Source organism: Corvus moneduloides, chromosome 2 (genome assembly GCF_009650955.1).
Source record: "Corvus moneduloides isolate bCorMon1 chromosome 2, bCorMon1.pri, whole genome shotgun sequence".
Taxonomy (NCBI): domain Eukaryota; kingdom Metazoa; phylum Chordata; class Aves; order Passeriformes; family Corvidae; genus Corvus; species Corvus moneduloides.
The window spans coordinates 122404086-122421124 of NC_045477.1; the positions used below are offsets into that span (position 1 = coordinate 122404086).

Below are 17039 nucleotides of genomic sequence, written 5' to 3' on the forward strand. Positions count from 1 at the left end.
CAAGAGCTGCAACATCCCTTCCTTATCTCAGTGGCCTGGCAGTTGTGAATGTCCCCAGCTGAGCGAGTCCTGTTTGCAGCTCCTGGAGAGAGCTGGTGGCAGCTGCCTGCCCACACCACCACCCCAAGGCTGGCAAAAGCAGAGCACTTCTTGATTAATCATCTGCTGGGGGACTAGGCTGATTTAATTTCATCCCTTTGTTAGGAAACAGAGAAGGAAAGAGTGGTTTTTAATTTATAACACAACTCCCAGTGCTTTGCAAAGAGAACAAGTGCAGCTGAATGGCCTTGTCAAAGTGACTGCAGCACTGCCATCCTCACACTGAGCCCCTGGGCCAGCTCCAATGCTTCTCAAGCAAACATTCCTAAAGGATAGAAGTTAATTAGGAACAACTTTCCATGGGGCAATAAAAACATAATAAAGTTAGGCAAACAACAAGTTGGTAGGCGAAGGGGAAGCTGAGACAAATCCTTAAAAAAATCCATTATTGTAAAGGTCTGTAACTCCAGCCCCTGGGAAATCAGCCCTCCCAAACTCATGGAAAAGGCAGAGAAACCCCAAAGAAAGGGTGGTTTGGGTTAAGTCTCCTGTTCTACTGCCTGTGCACAGGTAAGTGGAAGGCACAGGATGCTGAACATCTGCTCTGCCTAAAAACCCAGCATTGAACCCCAACTTCCAAACTACCACACAAAAGATGCTTCTGGTACTCTTGTGGAATAATATCAATAAAGGCACAGAAGTGCAGGTTTTGTTTATAAAGTTACACATGACAAAGAGCAATGTGTGATTTATCAGTGAGACTGGAAATGGAGAAAACTGCCCAGACTCCAGTGCAGAGGTTTCAGAAGAGTTTGTGTTTTGATGGAAATGGAAACATTTATTTTACCATATTGTAGCCAGCTGAGCCTGGGGTAAACTTGACTGCATGAGAATCGTTCTCGCTTGGGGACCTAAAAGGGAAACAAATATTAACAAATAAGCAAGAGATGTGACCAGCAGGAACCTGGCTCCCCCAAATAACCATGAAATAACTCTTCCCTTCTGCACAACAACCACAGAAGCCCAGACTGGGTTGGGCTTGGAGGGACCTAAAAGCCCACCCAGTGCCTCCCCTGCCATGGCAGGGACACCTCCCACTGTCCCAGGCTGCTCCAAGCCCCAATGTCCAGCCTGGCCTTGGGCACTGCCAGGGATCCAGGGGCAGCCACAGCTGCTCTGGGCAACCAAACCACTCAGGTTAAAACCCAAGAAAGCTCTAAACCACAAAGAGATGCACCAGAACTGATAAAATCAAGCCAGGGGACCAGTCTAGTCTCTCCCTGGAAGTGGACACTGCTTTTAGCAGTGGGTGAACGAAGCACTGGAAATGGCTGCACAAGTTTTCACAGAACCCACTGTGCCCTTCTCCAGAAACATTTCCCAAGGTCAACTTTGCAGAAAATAAAGGAAAGATGGTGATAAAATGATCCCAGCTATGATGAATGTTTGTTTCTAAACAAGAGCATTAAGCACTTGGGAGATTCAAACAGAAAAACACTGATGAGTCTCTTACTTTGTGAACAACATCCTCAGTGGCATTAAATCGGCCTCTTACAGCTCGAAACAAGGAGACAACAGAAGCTGTTCCAGTACCTGTCAAGTGTCCACTCATGGTTTTGTCGTGGCTGTTGAAGAGCTGCCGGTACTTGAGCCGTGAGGACTGAGGCACAGCCCACTCTGCCACGGCAGGAGCACTGCAAGGACAGCAGGGAGACCAGGGATAATTGGAAATTTCATCTCATGAAGGTAATGGCAACAATCACAGAGTCATAAAATCACAGAAGGGCTTAGGCTGGAGGGACCTCAAAGCCCATCCAGTTCCACCCCTGCCATGGGCAGGGACACCTCCCACTGTGCCAGGCTGCTCCCAGCCCCAATGTCCAGCCTGGCCTTGGGCACTGCCAGGGATCCAGGGGCAGCCCCAGCTGCTCTGGGACACCTCAGTACCTCCCCACCCTCACAGCAAAATTGGGGAAAAGAACAATTTCAGGCATAAAACTTGATTTCAGTGCAGCACTTCAGCCTCTTGTGAGGGGGCAGGCCCTGGCACAGGGTGCCCAGAGCAGCTGGGGCTGCCCCTGGATCCCTGGCAGTGCCCAAGGCCAGGCTGGACATTGGGGCTTGGAGCAGCCTGGGACAGTGGGAGGTGTCCCTGCCATGGCAGGGGTGGCACTGGATGGGCTTTGAGGTCCCTCCCAACCCAAACCTTTTCATGATTCCATGATCTAATATTCCCTGCTATTTCTGACCACCATGGGTTTGACCTCTTGTTTGCAAACATTTATCATCAGTCTCTTGGAAGGTGTTTTTTTTCCTAAGAGTTTTGCTTTTTTCTTTACTGGCAGAGAATGAAGCAACTTAAACTGTTCAGAGGAACTACAAGCTTTTACCTAAACATGTACCAGGAAATGCAGAATAACATCCCATTTTACTCTGTCTTTAACTGGTTCTTTTAGTCAAATAATTCATAAGCTAAATGAAAACAAATGTAAAATATACTGAAAATGTAGAAAAGAAGGTGTGGAAAAGCCACATTTGAATGTAAAGTTTCTCATAATGGAATTCAGGTGAGGAATGTAATATTCACAGTTTTAATTCATTCCCATAACAGGTTGAGTTGATTTGTAGCTGATTTCCCAGGCTGAGAAGTCCTAATTCTGAAAAACAAGGAGCAGAGTTTTTCTGTCTTCAGGTGCATTCAAACTTTGTCCTTTCTTTGACCTTATAAACCATTCTTACATGACAAGACACAAACTAGTATCTCTCTTTTTGATTTCCCAACTCTTGGGCTTTAATAATATCCCTTCATGGGAGCAAAGCAAAAACAAGCTGCCCCTTCAGTAATGAAATAAAAAAGGCTTAATATTGAATTTTTACCCACAGGAATTCCTCCTCATTTTTGCTGGATTTGGGGGTTCCCCACATTAAGTTTACTCCTGTATCATACCTAAATTCTACCAGAGCATCCCTACTCTGCTCCTGGCAGGTTTTGATTACAGAGAGAAAATGAATTGTTTTGAAAGGCTTTTATTTCTATTTGCCAATAATGAGTAGTGTCACTTATCTAACAGCAGGGCAATAGACAAGCCAGCAGAAGAAGTGGAAATAAACCAAGCAATAAATTGTGTCCCAAGCCATTCTCCTCTTGCATAAAAACCTGTGCCACGGATCTGAGAGAGATGATTTATAAAGACTTTGGGAAATCCCCCTCCTACCTCCTCAAAGGAAGTTTTAGTTTGTTAGATCCATTTTCTTAAACCAGAGTAAACCCCTTTTTGCCCAACCATGCATTTTTCTAGGCCTTGGAATAATCTAGAAGCCTTTTAAGTGATTTTTCATGCAGAACATGAAGAAAACAGAAGAAACAGTGATGTGGAGGGCAGTTAAAATATGAGACCTATTAAATATTTTGCTTTTAGGAACCACCCTGGAGTTGCTAATTTTAAATAACATATTACTTGTCTTGTTTTCACAGTACCAGGAGTGTCTGTGCATGATGCAGGTTATGTTTACAGAGGCAAACGCTGTTCTAAAAATTAAGTGAAGACAGTCTCAGCACTGTTAGTAGTTGATGGTTTTATTTCCAGGATTCCCTGCTCCTGGAGCATTCCCTGTAAAGCCACAGCACTCCACAAAATGCTGAAGTGGTACCTGTGCAGGAATTGATTTCTGCCAGAACTATTATTTCAGACAAGCACTTTGTGAAAGGGAAGGAGTGTTTGCAACCCTGGGGACCCAACCCCCCGGCTGCCCCTCCGTGCCCCAGCCCCACCTGGCCACGTCGAAGGATTGTGCCTTCTGCAGCTTTGCATTGAGCTGTGCTCCCGGCCCGGAGCGGCTGAAGGAAGAACTCTTTGGCAAAGTGGCTGGGAAGAGAGAAAACAGGGATTTATTGCTATTCACAGTGAAACTGGGCAATTCCCATGACATTCATTCAGCTCCTACATCAAGTACAGGCACTGTGGGGCTGATGGGAACTCTTTAACAATATAAAGATCAGAGAGTCCAGCAGGACAGGGGGAAACACAAGGGCACTTCCCTCATGTCTTTTTACTTCCACAGCTTTATGGAAACCCTGCTGATACCAAATTATATTTTGATAAATGTTAGAAACCATATGTAGTTCAGTATTAAAGCCACCCTAACAAACAGCAGTACTTCAGTAGCTATAAAGAGACAGGAGAGGCCCAATTTCCAAGCAACAGTTTCCTGGCAAGGTCATTTCTCCAAGTGCTGTTTTATTTTCTCACCACGAGGGACTCCTGCGGGAGGCCATGTCCACATTCCTTCTTTTAGCTCTTCTCCAAGTGTGCCAAGTGGGCTAAGGCAAAGCACAGTCCTTCCCCAAAGGCATCACTCGGAGTGGCTAATTCCATGTGTCCCAAGGAAATGGCAGGGGAGCTGTTAGGAGCAGGAAACAGAGAGTGAGAGCAGCGTACCGGGGTGAGCGAAAGCAGGCAGGGGCTGGATGACAGCAGGAGCTCCGTTAGCCAGGGGAGGGACGGCTGCAGGGACAGAGGACACCAGAGGGGGGGACATCCCCACGACTGGGATGGATGCCATGGGCACCGGGGCCACAGTGGTGAGGGATGGCATGTTGGCAATGCCCCCGAGACCTACGGGCGAGAAAAGCACAGGTTGGTTGTGACGCACACCCGAGACGGCGCCCGCAGGGGCTGCACAGTCACAGACACCTCCGTGGGAGCTCCCACACCCCTGGCACAGCCCTCCCAGCCCAGGGCAGCGCCAGCATGGCACAGGAACGGGACACAGGGCACAGGGACAGCCCCACACCTGCCACAGGGACTGCCCCAAACAGTCCAGCAGCATCTGCTAAGAAAGGAATCGCGTGCCTTGAACTGAGTGAGGAGCAGCACTGGCAGCCCCAGGGAGGGGTGAACCTCCAGGCTGGCACAGAAGCTGCAGGATTAGTGCTCCAGCCTTTTGTTGGGATGAGACAGGGCAAAGCTAATGGGGAGAGCACAGGAATGAGAGGCTGAGGGGTAAGCACAGTTGCAGGGAACCAGGGAGGTTAAGGAGGGCCAGTGGTGCCAGGGGAAGAACGAGGGTGTGCAAACAGCTCACATCAGTCTACAGGGAATGAGAACAAGGGAATCACGGATTTGGCTGCGGTTTGTGGGAGGTTCATTTTATTTTGCCTTTTCTCACTTAACCCTGTATTTGCTCTGTCCAGTTTCACTGTTTTCTTCCAAAGAATTTCATTTCTGACAGTAAAACTTGTGGGGGGTACAGTGGATCAAACCACACTGCTGCAAGCAGTTCATCAAAGGCCCTGCTCCCTTTCCTCAGGCTATCTAGATGGCATGTTGGGCAGGAATTCCTCCCTGGAGGGTGGGCAGGCCCTGGCACAGGGTGCCCAGAGCAGCTGGGGCTGCCCCTGGATCCCTGGCAGTGCCCAAGGCCAGGCTGGACATTGGGGCTTGGAGCAGCCTGGGACAGTGGAAGGTGTCCCTGCCCATGGCAGGGGAGGCACTGGATGGACTTTAAAGTCCCTTCCATTCCAAACCATTCTGTGATTCCATAATTCTCAGGCATCAATAGCGCTGAGTCACAGAAAAGACTAAACCAGAAAGGGAAAGAACCTCTCACGACAGGACCAAGGTGTCAAACATGAGGTTCACCTTCATTTAGTTATTTTCCTTTCCCCATCCCATCTTCTCTACTCTTTTCCTAGAAATGATGACAACTGGCAATACTTCACCCCAAGCAGCTGTTCAACTCCTACCAAAGCAGCACTGCTCATCAAAGCAGAAGGTGCAGGGATTGTAAAAACTCAGGAGAAACAGAGCTGATCTTGCCAAAGCTGGAGATCCAGTAATGCCCACAGCTTAAACCAAAACTCCGGCCCTTTGGAATGCACTAGCCCTACTACCTGAGCCAGGTTTTGTTTGGAGCAGTGCAAACGTGAAGCAAACAGGAGCTCAGCTCAGGTTGCTCAGCAGGGCCGGGGTAGAAGCCCAGTGCAATCTGTCTCAGTGCACATGCAACATCTGGGTTTCAGTCCACAGGCTTTTAGAAGCACTTTTTCCTAAAATTTTCTTGGAGAAACTGCAAAATGACAGTGGAATTGCTGCAGTCCCAGGTAACAATGAGGAAAACAGGGAGGAAAACAGGGATCTTACCAAATCCTGGGGCACCGGGCAGGGCGAGGGGCGGCTGCTTCATGACGGGTGGCAGCGTGGCCGGGAGCTGGTAACCCTGGAGCTTCAGTTTGATGAGTTTCATAGCTATGGAAAACTCCAATGGATCCATCCTCCCATCATTGTTCATGTCAGCTAGAGCCCTGCAAGACACACCATTTTCACAGTCACACTCTGGAATTAGGAACTTCAGGCCCTGCCCGAGGAGCAGGCTCACACAGGTATGGATATCCAAGGCTGATGAAGGGGCTGGAGCCCCAGGAGCGGCTGAGGGAGCTGGGAAAGGGGCTCAGGCTGGAGCAAAGGAGGCTCAGGGGGGACCTTGTGGCTCTGCACAAGTCCCTGACAGGAGGGGGCAGCCGGGGGGGTCGGGCTCTGCTGCCAGGGAACAGGGACAGGAGGAGAGGGAACGGCCTCAGGCTGGGCCAGGGCAGGCTCAGGGTGGACAGCAGCAGGAATTTCCCCATGGAAAGGGAGCTCAGGCCTTGGCAGGGGCTGCCCAGGGAGGTGTGGAGTGCCCATCCCTGGAGGTGTCCCAGGAAGGGCTGGAGGTGGCACTCAGTGCTCTGGGCTGGGGACAAGGTGGGCATGGGGCACAGCTGGGCCTGGCTGGGCTGGGAGGGCTTTTCCAGCCTCAGGGATTCTGGGATTCTCACTAATTTTCACCCAAAATTATGTCAGGCTAAAAATAAGACACTATTTAAACTTAGAGCTCCTCGATTTCTTTCCTGGGGTGGTTAATAAATAATTTTTAAGTTGCTTTTCTACTCTTGGAGGAGTAACAGCAAAGCATCCAGAGAAGGACAAATGTAGCCGTACAAAAACTTTGCAAAATCCCACCAATGAAAGCACAGGGTCCTCAAACAGCACCACAGAGAAGCAAATCACTGACTTTGCAAATCTGTCCTTCAGCTACACTTAAAATAAAACATTCTTTAAATCTGTGACTCCCCTCAGCACCGCTCCATCTGCGAGTGTGCAAATGTGTTTTCAATTAAACAATAGCACTCAAGATGAAACATTGAGCCTAGGCCTTGAATAGGCTTTCAGGGAAAGGAGTCTGACTTAAACAGTCTGCTTTTTGTTCCTTCCCTTGCTAGTTAAGAAAACCCAGCTCAGCAGGGAATAGGGGTGGGAGCTTGTGGGGAGAGAAGCAGGAAGAAGAGTGTCAGTTCCTGCCACTGCACACCAAAAACCCCCAGGGTAAACACACATAAATAACAGAATTAGCTGTAAACTTACTTTTAAACATTGTCCTTATTTCTTTGTGTTTGTTTGAAGAATTAAGTACAGATTTCAGCACTGGAATAACACAGACTTTGAAGTTCATGCATTTGTTATTTATATGTCATGGGTGTGCCAACACAAAGGCCCTGGGCAGTGTGGCTGAACCAGAGCTGCATTTTGGAACAAATCCCTCTCAAAAAAAGTTTTTGTGCAACTTGATGGAAAGGTATCCCAAAAGTACCCCAGTGAATTGACAGCTGTTCATAACTGATACACAAGGAGACAGCCAGGTAAAGGCAGTGGCAAAATGAAATCATCCCACTCCAAAAAAACCCCCCCGAAACTTGAAAACCTCCACAGAGGCAGATCCCAGCAGGGACTGGCACAGGTTTAGATCCCCAACAGCATCAGAGACACTCCAAACCTCTCCAGTACTCCTAAGAAAAGATTTTCAGTGGTGTAGCTGCCTTAAACCGTCAGTTCTGATGTCATGGGGCTAAATAACAGAAATTAAAATCTGAGAGCAGCATTTCTTTCTCCAGAAAGTCTGGAGAGGAAACTGAGACTTAGATACTGATATCCTTAAAATTATGTGCTGCACCCATGCCTGAAAGATGCTGAATCACAAAACTCCAGACTGGTTTGGGCTGGGAGGGACCTTGAAGCCCACCCAGTGCCACCCCTGCCATGGGCAGGGACACCTCCCACTGTGCCAGGCTGCTCCCAGCCCCAATGTCCAGCCTGGCCTTGGGCACTGCCAGGGATCCAGGGGCAGCCCCAGCTGCTCTGGGCACCCTGTGCCAGGGCCTGCCCACCCTCCCAGGGAACAATTCCTGCCCAATCTCCCATCCAGCCCTGCCCTCTGGCACTGGGAAGCCATTCCCTGGCTCCTGGCCCTCCAGGCCTTGTCCCCAGTCCCTCTGCAGCTCTCCTGGAGCCCCTTTAGGCCCTGCAAGGGGCTCTCAGCTCTCCCTGGATCCTTCTCCTCTCCAGGTGAACACCCCCAGTTCCCCCAGCCTGTCCCATAATAGTCTTACCAGTGGCTTCTACACCGGCAAATACTTTGATTTATAAGACATAAACCTTTCTATTTATAAGCACAGACAGACCCTCAGTGGGTTCTATCCACAGCCAGGAAAATGCAGGAAGAGTAAAGATCACCCTGTAGGAACCTTGATTCTCCAGGCACCCTTTCCCGCTGGGACACAGCAAATCTTTGCATTCTACATGGGAAAACATGAACTGCCCCGTGATCAGAAACTGATGTGCACCAGTGTCATGCTCTCATTGAACTCCGATCCACATCAGCAGCTGTAGCTTTTCATTCAACATCTGACCTTCTGTGAACTCATTTACTCTACACCAACAGCTTCACTATTGAAATTACCAGCACAAATTTCAGTGCAAAGAGTTCTCTGCACCCCCCCAGAATTTCTCCAGTTTTATACCATGGAAAGAAAAAGCAGCTTTTGTATGACAAAATCTTCCTGCAAAAATAGGACACATTCTCATTTCTAGTTGCAGGAGTTGGTGTCAGGCTGCTGGATTTTACTGTGCTGCTTTGGAATAAACAGCACCTGAAATGCAGGGAGGGCCTGACAGGAAATACCAACTAATTTCACTAATTTCTGCTCCTAATGAAATTGGGAAAATGTGGTGTCCTGTATTTGCTTCATTTGTGGTCTGGCCGGAACCAGTGCAGAGTAAATGGATTAAACACTGACTAAATATTTATTATCTTTTATAGACCAGGCTTGTGTCTGTATCTAATGACAAGAGCTGCAGTGAGCTCAGCACCACCCCAGGGCTCAGGTGCTGACAAATCCCTTCCCCATGGATCTTTTCCTCCTCCTTTCTCTCATCTTTTCTGCAGAATGAAAAGCCAGCTTGATTACTTTTGCATTTATGAGGTGCAGAAACTGAACATGGGCAGTTTTCCCATCAAATATGCTGTAATTAGCACACCAACCATCTATCCATGAAACCAGCACCGTGTTAAACCAAGGAATCTCTGTGCAGTTCCCAAATCTGGACTGATTTAGCTGGACATTCCCATACTGCATTACACAGTCCCAGACTGTGTTACAAGCTCAGCCATGAGCAGTGAGCAGCAATCAGGTCTCTGGCCTCAGTCACGCCATCAATGCCTGTGCAGGAAGTCACAGCTCCCAGAATTACCCCTGCTTTTGCCCACCCTTGGACACAGATTTAGGAAGGCTGGGAGGGAAGCAGATGTCAGGAACAGGGAAGTCACCCAGTGCCTCTGTCCTGACAAAATAAATAACTCCAAATACATGGAGAACACCTGGCAGTGATCATTTCAGTTCTCCTTTCATTCCAGAGGGCCAGGCCACACAGGAGATGCTCTTTAAGACCCCCATTCCTCAGGGCTCTAAAGAGAGGCAAATTATTCTGCTTAAGCACAGTTATCTCCCAAGCCACTGCAGGCCCAGCTCAAAGCCTCATTAGAGGCTTCTTAATTGATCACCAGCCTGGAGGAGTCTGGAGCTGGTAAAGTGTAGAACAACACAGAAGCTTTCGTGGCAGACCGTAATACTTCACTCCTTTGCTCACTGAGGTCCCAGAGACTTTTCTTTCCTTGAATGAGGAGTACAAGGGACACAGGAATTCTCAATGCTGCTGTTCTGAAGGACTGTGAATTCTGGGGAAGCTTTTATGAGCACAGAAATGAGGGATTGATCAGATTTATTCCTTGTGTCCCTCCAGCTGTGAGGGATCCTTTAGGAAACACAGGCCAGGCTTTTCTCACACTATTACAATCAGCTGCAGTTAAAATCAGTAGAATGATCAAGAATAGGAAAACACTTCCAAAACACAACACTCAGACATCCATACAGACACTTCCTTATGGACTCCCCTGGATCCCTGGCAGTGTCCAAGGCCAGGCTGGACATTGGGGCTTGGAGCAGCCTGGGACAGTGGAAGGTGTCCCTGCCATGGCAGGGGTGGCACTGGGTGGGCTTTAAAGTCTCTCCCAACCCAAATCATCCTGGGATTCTGGGATTTCTCAGATCAGAAAATTAATTTCAGAGTTTTACAAGCTGCTCCAACTCAGAATTACAAGTTTCCTTCCTTAAGGACTCCTGTACCTTCCCTTCCCTCCCAGTAACAATCAAATGCTACCTACAAAAACCCCAACCCAGCTATTCCATGAGTAAATACTGATGGAAGAGCACTTTTCTGCAGCTCCTGTCAGAGATTTTGGGCTCATTACTCCAGAACTTCCACCCTAAAGTACTCAAGGATCTGTATAAAGATTTTTACTTAAATATTTACTTCTCTTAATTCAGAGATGACTGAAAAAATAAGAGAGACAGAGAGAAAGGAATGTCTATGAGCTGCTTTATGATTTAGAAAGGCAGCTTGAATAAGTTTTAGTTCAGCTTCATTAACAAAAATGTGCAGGTCTTGTCTCTATGACAACTCCAAAGGGAGTGGAATGATTCCCTTCCTCTCAAGAGCCTGGAAAACTGAATAATTCAGAGAGGAAGAGATCCTTAGTCAGACTGTTTACAACTGTTTGGTTTTGTTAACACCTATTTAAAGCCAATGCCTATGGAAGATTTTTGGAGAAAGGATGTCTTGTTTAAGACAAAACTTCTTTCCTTGCTTAATTCAGAGGCAAGAGAAGTTCCAAAGGGACATTTTAACACTCACTGAGTCTTCAGTAAATAAGACAACCACTCCAGCTTCAGTATTTGTAAGATTAAGATAATTAGAAAAGAAAATAAGCTCTGTATTTAAAAGCCATGTAGGTCTGGGCATGCAGATTTTCAAAGCAATAAAATAATTCTCCTCTTTCTCCAATTAGAGCAAAATTCTGCCTTTAACAGTCCTTACTGCACCAGAAAGTTTTTGTAATGGCACTGAACTCCCTGTCAAATAGCTCACAGAGGAAAAGGTAACAGATTTCTCCAAAGTTCTCCATCCCTCTGCTGCTTTACCAATTTAGAATGAAAACCAGTTTTAATTCTCTCTGTCGAGCACCAAAATGTGTGTTGGTAGGAATATTATTAATGCAAATCATGAATAATCATAGAATCACGGAATGGATTGGGTTGGGAGGCCCACCCAGTGCCACCCCTGCCATGGCAGGGACACCTCCCACTGTCCCAGGCTGCTCCCAGCCCCAATGTCCAGCCTGGCCTTGGGCACTGCCAGGGATCCAGGGGCAGCCCCAGCTGCTCTGGGCACCCTGTGCCAGGGCCTGCCCACCCTGCCAGGGAACAATTCCTGCCCAATCTCCCATCCAGCCCTGCCCTCTGGCACTGGGAAGCCATTCCCTGGCTCCTGGCACTCCACACACAGGTCCAGGTCTGGCAGGGTCAAAGAATTTGGAGCAGAAGCACCTTCATTCCTGCAGGAAAATCCAGCAGTGTAGGAATGTCTGTGCTGTGTAACAGGCAGCAGATTTGGATCTGGCTGAACTCACCAAGGAATGACAAAAATTTCCAGCTTCCAAGCTTTGACTCCACTGGAAACAGTCTGTGTCAATCTTCATTTTTGTAACAAATACTCCAGGTCTTGCCTATGCTCTCCCATTAACAGATTTTTAACACTAATTACTGTGCTGAGCAACTGTATTAGTCCAGCTTTAATAAAGCTGAAAGCATTTAGCAATTTGCAATGAGGGTTTGAAACTGCCAACTTCAAGAATGCCATTAGCTGGGACAGCCCAGGGGCCATCGACCTCCTGCCCACCTGGGGACACCTGGGCACCCCTGGGCTCCTGTCCAGGTGCTGTCACCAGCACTCCCAGGGCCTTTCCCAGCTTTCCAGCCCCTCTTTCCCAAGACTGGAGTGTTCCACGGGGCTGTGGTGACCCCAGGGCAGGACCCAGCACTTGCCCTTGTTGACCCTCACCCCACTGACCACAGCCCATGGCTCCAGCCTGTCAGATCCCCCTGCAGAGCTCTCTGCCCTCCAGCACAGCCACACCCACCCAGCCAGGACAGCCTGGCACTGTCGAGGAACTGCCTGAGGGAGCCCTGATCCAGATCCCCCACAAACACACTGAGCAGGCCTGGCCCCAACCCTGAGCCTGAGGAGCCCAGGAGAGCCCAGCCCCAGTTGCATTCAGCCCTACCCCAGTGTGTCCCACAAACACCCCTCTATCCCACCTCCACACTCACCATATCTGTGCTAGCACTGGCTGAGGTAACCCAGATTGGAAAAAAAAGTTCCTGGCTTGATCACCTGTAAAATAAATAGGACATGGCTTCAGCTACAGCTCCAAACAGCTGACAGAGGAATGGGGAATCAGGAGGCAAAAATATCTGCAACAGAAGCCCAACCCATTCCATGACCCGTGATCATGTACAAAGCACTAAGAAAATTCAATGTAACAAAACAGAGTAACAAAGAGGAGGCCTCCTATTGCCTTTGAGACCAAACTTTGATGAAACTTTAGAATGATGTGCAATTCCTTGATTTGGAGCTTTGCTTCCCACTGCTTCAATCAGTTTTGCATTTAGATCTTCCCAAGAGGTCAACCATGCTGATGTCAGTGCTTTACAAACTGAATTTCTAAACCCGATTTCAGTTAAATTGACACACCTTTATTTAATCAGACCTTTCATTCATCACAGTTTCAGTGTGGTGGGCTGACCCCAGGCACAGACAAAGAACCCATCACTCCCTTCCCCTCCGCAGCAGGATGGGGAAGAGAAAATATCAGAAAATAACAGAAAAGTTGGGGCTGATGTGGCAAGGCATTTGAACAAAATAAGAAATATCTGTTCAAATTTTCTAATTCTTATGCCCATATGTCTCCCAGGCAGCTCTGTCTGTTTAGGCTCACCAGTTAATATTTAACTAAACAAAATTAAAAGTGAAAACTGTTTGTTTACCAGTGATAAATCCAGCTGTTGGTTTCAGACTATGGAACTGTTGGTCATGTTTCGCTCTCTCCTCCACAGTAATAGCCCAGATATCCAGGTTGCCTGGTTCAAAAGAAATGGAGAAATGACATAAAGAAACATTACCTAAAAACCACCCTCCTTTGATATCTGACTGCAATTATATCATTCTGGGCCTCTGCAAACAACCCAAGGGTGGGAGCTCACTGGCCCCCCAGAGCACACACAGAGCTGAAATTCCCATGCCTTTACCTGCAAAGGCACCTCATTCCTCCCCAATACCCCACCCAACCCTGCCCAGAGAAAAGCCCTGAACAGCTGCAACCTTTATGTGGAACCAGAGCAGTTACTCTGATTCAGCACTGACATTTATCTTTGTAATCCTTCTGCAGATCAGCTGCAAAACTGAACTCCCAAATGTATTCCCAGGATCTGAAGGGGCCTACAAGGAAGAGGGACTGCTCATCAGGAACTGAGTGACAGGACAAGCACAGATAGAAAATCTTTGTCTTCAGACTGGAAGAGGGGAAATTTGGGTGAGTTATACAGAAGAAATCCTTCCCTGGGAGGGTGGGCAGGCCCTGGCACAGGGTGCCCAGAGCAGCTGGGGCTGCCCCTGGATCCCTGGCAGTGCCCAAGGCCAGGCTGGACATTGGGGCTTGGAGCAGCCTGGGACAGTGGGAGGTGTCCCTGCCCATGGCAGGGGTGGGATGGGATGGGCTTCAAGGTCCCTCCCAACCCAATCCCTTCTGGGATTCTGTGATTTCATGTGAATAGCAAAAATACTGTCCCTACTGCACTGCCAGGGCCCGTCCTGGATTTTTCACTGCAGTTACAGATGCTGCAACTTCCCCTGGTGTAAATGAAGAGCTAAAAATGTGTCACTTTTGTTCTAATCTAAACATGAGTGATGGGAAAACAAGGAAAAAAACTGGAAGAGGTAACACCCAAAGGCATCTGCTGGACCTTTTAGCAATTAAAAAGTCCAGGAACTCTGAAAGGGAAAAGCATCTGCACTTCTCCAGTACAAGTGGAGCAGAATGAGGTGGTGCCCCACTGGCAGGGGCTGAGTGGCCTGGATGTGCCCTGCAGGGACAGAGTGTGGGGCTGGAAGGGATCAATACAGGACACAGTGATCCTGCCCTGCTGCGCTGTGGGCTGAGAGGTGTCTGCAAAGCCATCACAAATCAGAGAAATTCTCAGCTCAGAGAGATGCACTCTGCACAAATACTTCCCTGTAGAAAACTCTCGGAAAGGAACACATCTATGCCAAATTTTTGCACATAGGAACGGTTCGGAACACACCAGAAACCACTTACCCCCAAAAGGTGTTGGAAACTGAGCCATGGTTCTGTCACTTTTAGCTTGTTAATAGATGCCTGGGGAAAAAAAAAAATAACAAAGAGATATTCAAACACAGTTATCTTCCATTTTCCATATATTTTCTGTCTGATTAATTACTACAGAAAAAAAAAAAAGCAGTGAAGAAGCAGGAATGTATCAATACTTCCCACACCAACCGTGACTTACAGAACCCAGTGTCTCATTTTTGCACTTCCCTGTGCATGCATGAGGGCATCTTCCTACCAGGAAACAGCTACATTTCAGTTCTGCTTTAAGAATGGCCTCAAAACCAGCCTTTATTTATAAATCAGTGATGGAGGGAAGGACAGAGCTCACTCAGAACCCAGGGATGCTGCTCCAGGCTCCATGACTTTCCTGAATGTTACAATCCCTGCTCTGCTTAGGAGGGAAACTGGTTCCATTTCCAACTGTTGAAACCCAACATTGTCAGCAATCTGGTTTTTATTGCTGACAGAAAATGCACTGCCCTGCTCAGTGTCCCTTTGTTGAAACCAAATACATTATAAAGATTAAACTCCATTTCCAGGCTGCTTTACCCCCAGCCCAGCTCCAGATCTGAGGAGCACCAAGTGCCCAAGGTGCCGTCGGAGTGGGGGAGAGCCTCCAGGAGAGCACCACTGGCTCTGCAAACAAAGCAACTACACAGGCTCCAAATTTAATCTGGACAGAGAAAAGGAAAAACATTTTTCTTGCTGCACACAAAGCCTGACATGAGCTGCCTGAGCCAAGGAACAATGACCAGCACCGGAGCCGCACAACAATGAGCGACGGCCTCTTGTCCTGCGAGATTCCACTCGTGTCTTCCAGGCAACAGCAGAAAGGCAAAGGGAACAGAATCAGAAGGAGAACAATTTAGGCTGCTTGAACAGCAGCAGAAATTTATCAATATCCCCAAGAAAAGGCATTCACTTGCACCAACAATTTCCTTTTGTCTGAATTCCTGTTTGCTCCCCTCCCCATCCCCCTTTCACACTTCCCACATTCTCTTCTGGCTTCCAACTTGGGAACCTCCTCTGCATCCCCTCCCCAGATGTCCCTGAACAAACCCCTGGTGCTTTTGCCAGCCAGGCTCCTCAGCAGTTGGAATTTAGGGAATGATGGACACAATCCTGATTCTTTTTCCTCGTAATTTGGCCAAGCACGTGACTCCAAATGCTTGTCCCCAAGGCCAGGGAATGCAGCTGGTGCTGCTCTGTGCACAGCAAGTGTTACCTCCAAAGTTTCAAATTCCAGGCACCAGGATCCAGAGTGTTCAGAACGAGCTCCCTGAGGTGTGGGGCTCTCCCAAAAGTATTCCTGAAGTGCTGAAAGATCAGCACTTTTATCTTTGCCTATGTTTTCTTATTGTACTCTGCTGCGGGCAAGAACTCTGCGATGCCGCTGGGTTTTGTGACTGCAAGGAAACCCTGAGGAAAAAATAAAAGGAAAAAAAAAAAGGAGGAAAAAAGAAGGAGGGGAGAAGGAGGAGGAAAAAAGGAGGAAAAAGTAAAAACAAAAAACCCAAAACAACCCCCCCAACCAAACAAAAAAAAAACAAAACCAAACCAACAACAAAAAATAAACAAAAATAAACAAGAAACAAAAACAAACAAAACCAAAACCCAACCAAACAAAACCAAAAACCAAGCAAACAAAAAACTCCCCAAAAAAAGCCAACCCAAAACAGGAAAAACCAAAAGCAGAACTCCCTGAAGTGCCTCCTCTCACAGCCCGGGCAGTTTCCATATTATCTTTTCCTTTTTATCACAAGGGGAACCAGCAGAGCATTTACAGTGCTCAGCCCTTCAGGGAAGATCCTCCTCCACAGACTGCCAAGATTCCAAAGGAATTGACTCCCCTTTACCTTGAACAGAGGAGGAAGAGGAGAGGGAGTGGGAAGTCTGAATACCAGCCCCATGCTGGATGCCAAGGAAAGCAGAAACTATTCCAAAGAACTTCCAGAGGGGGAGAAAAAAGAGAAGAAAGAGAGAAAAAATACAAAGCCAGATGAAATAACGATGGGGGAATGGAGAGAAGGAGCAGAAAACTGTGTTTAAATTTGAGACACTGAAACCCAAACCAAAATCAACTGCAGACAGAGAAACAACGGGAATCAAACTGAGGGAAAGACAAATCTCCCTTACTGGAATATGCTGGAGTTTGCTGTTTATTGCTGATGGTCACCCAAGCTCCATAACCACAGGTTTCATTTTGCGTGACTGAGGAGGTGACAGCAGGGGCCCCAACTCTGTCTCCCAAAGGCTGGACCAGATGGTCTTTCGAGGTCCATCCTGACCACAGTTGTTCCATGATTCTATTTTCGGGGTTGAAGAGCTCAGGGATGGAGACCAGGTATTATTTATCCCCAAAAACATGTGGTACAGCTGTT

General features: G+C 47.8%; 1 protein-coding gene across 6 annotated transcripts in view; it reads right to left on the minus strand.

Annotated features, from left to right (window-relative positions):
* Positions 1 to 17039, minus strand: part of ITSN1 (intersectin 1) — a 104090-nt gene that overhangs the window by 62841 nt on the left and 24210 nt on the right. For 3 of the 6 annotated variants that reach the window (XM_032101223.1, XM_032101221.1, XM_032101227.1), the window contains exons 2-9: positions 14626 to 14685; positions 13298 to 13390; positions 12581 to 12644; positions 6183 to 6343; positions 4479 to 4655; positions 3812 to 3905; positions 1633 to 1733; positions 887 to 950 (exon numbers count right to left, since the gene is read on the minus strand). In XM_032101223.1, the coding sequence (XP_031957114.1) occupies positions 887 to 950; positions 1633 to 1733; positions 3812 to 3905; positions 4479 to 4655; positions 6183 to 6343; positions 12581 to 12644; positions 13298 to 13390; positions 14626 to 14653 (782 nt within the window). In that variant the 5' untranslated portion in view covers positions 14654 to 14685. Of the gene's footprint in view, positions 1 to 886; positions 951 to 1632; positions 1734 to 3811; positions 3906 to 4478; positions 4656 to 6182; positions 6344 to 12580; positions 12645 to 13297; positions 13391 to 14625; positions 14686 to 15883; positions 16091 to 17039 lie in introns of those variants that run through there. The other 3 variants (XM_032101222.1, XM_032101224.1, XM_032101225.1) reach the window with 3 other exon arrangements.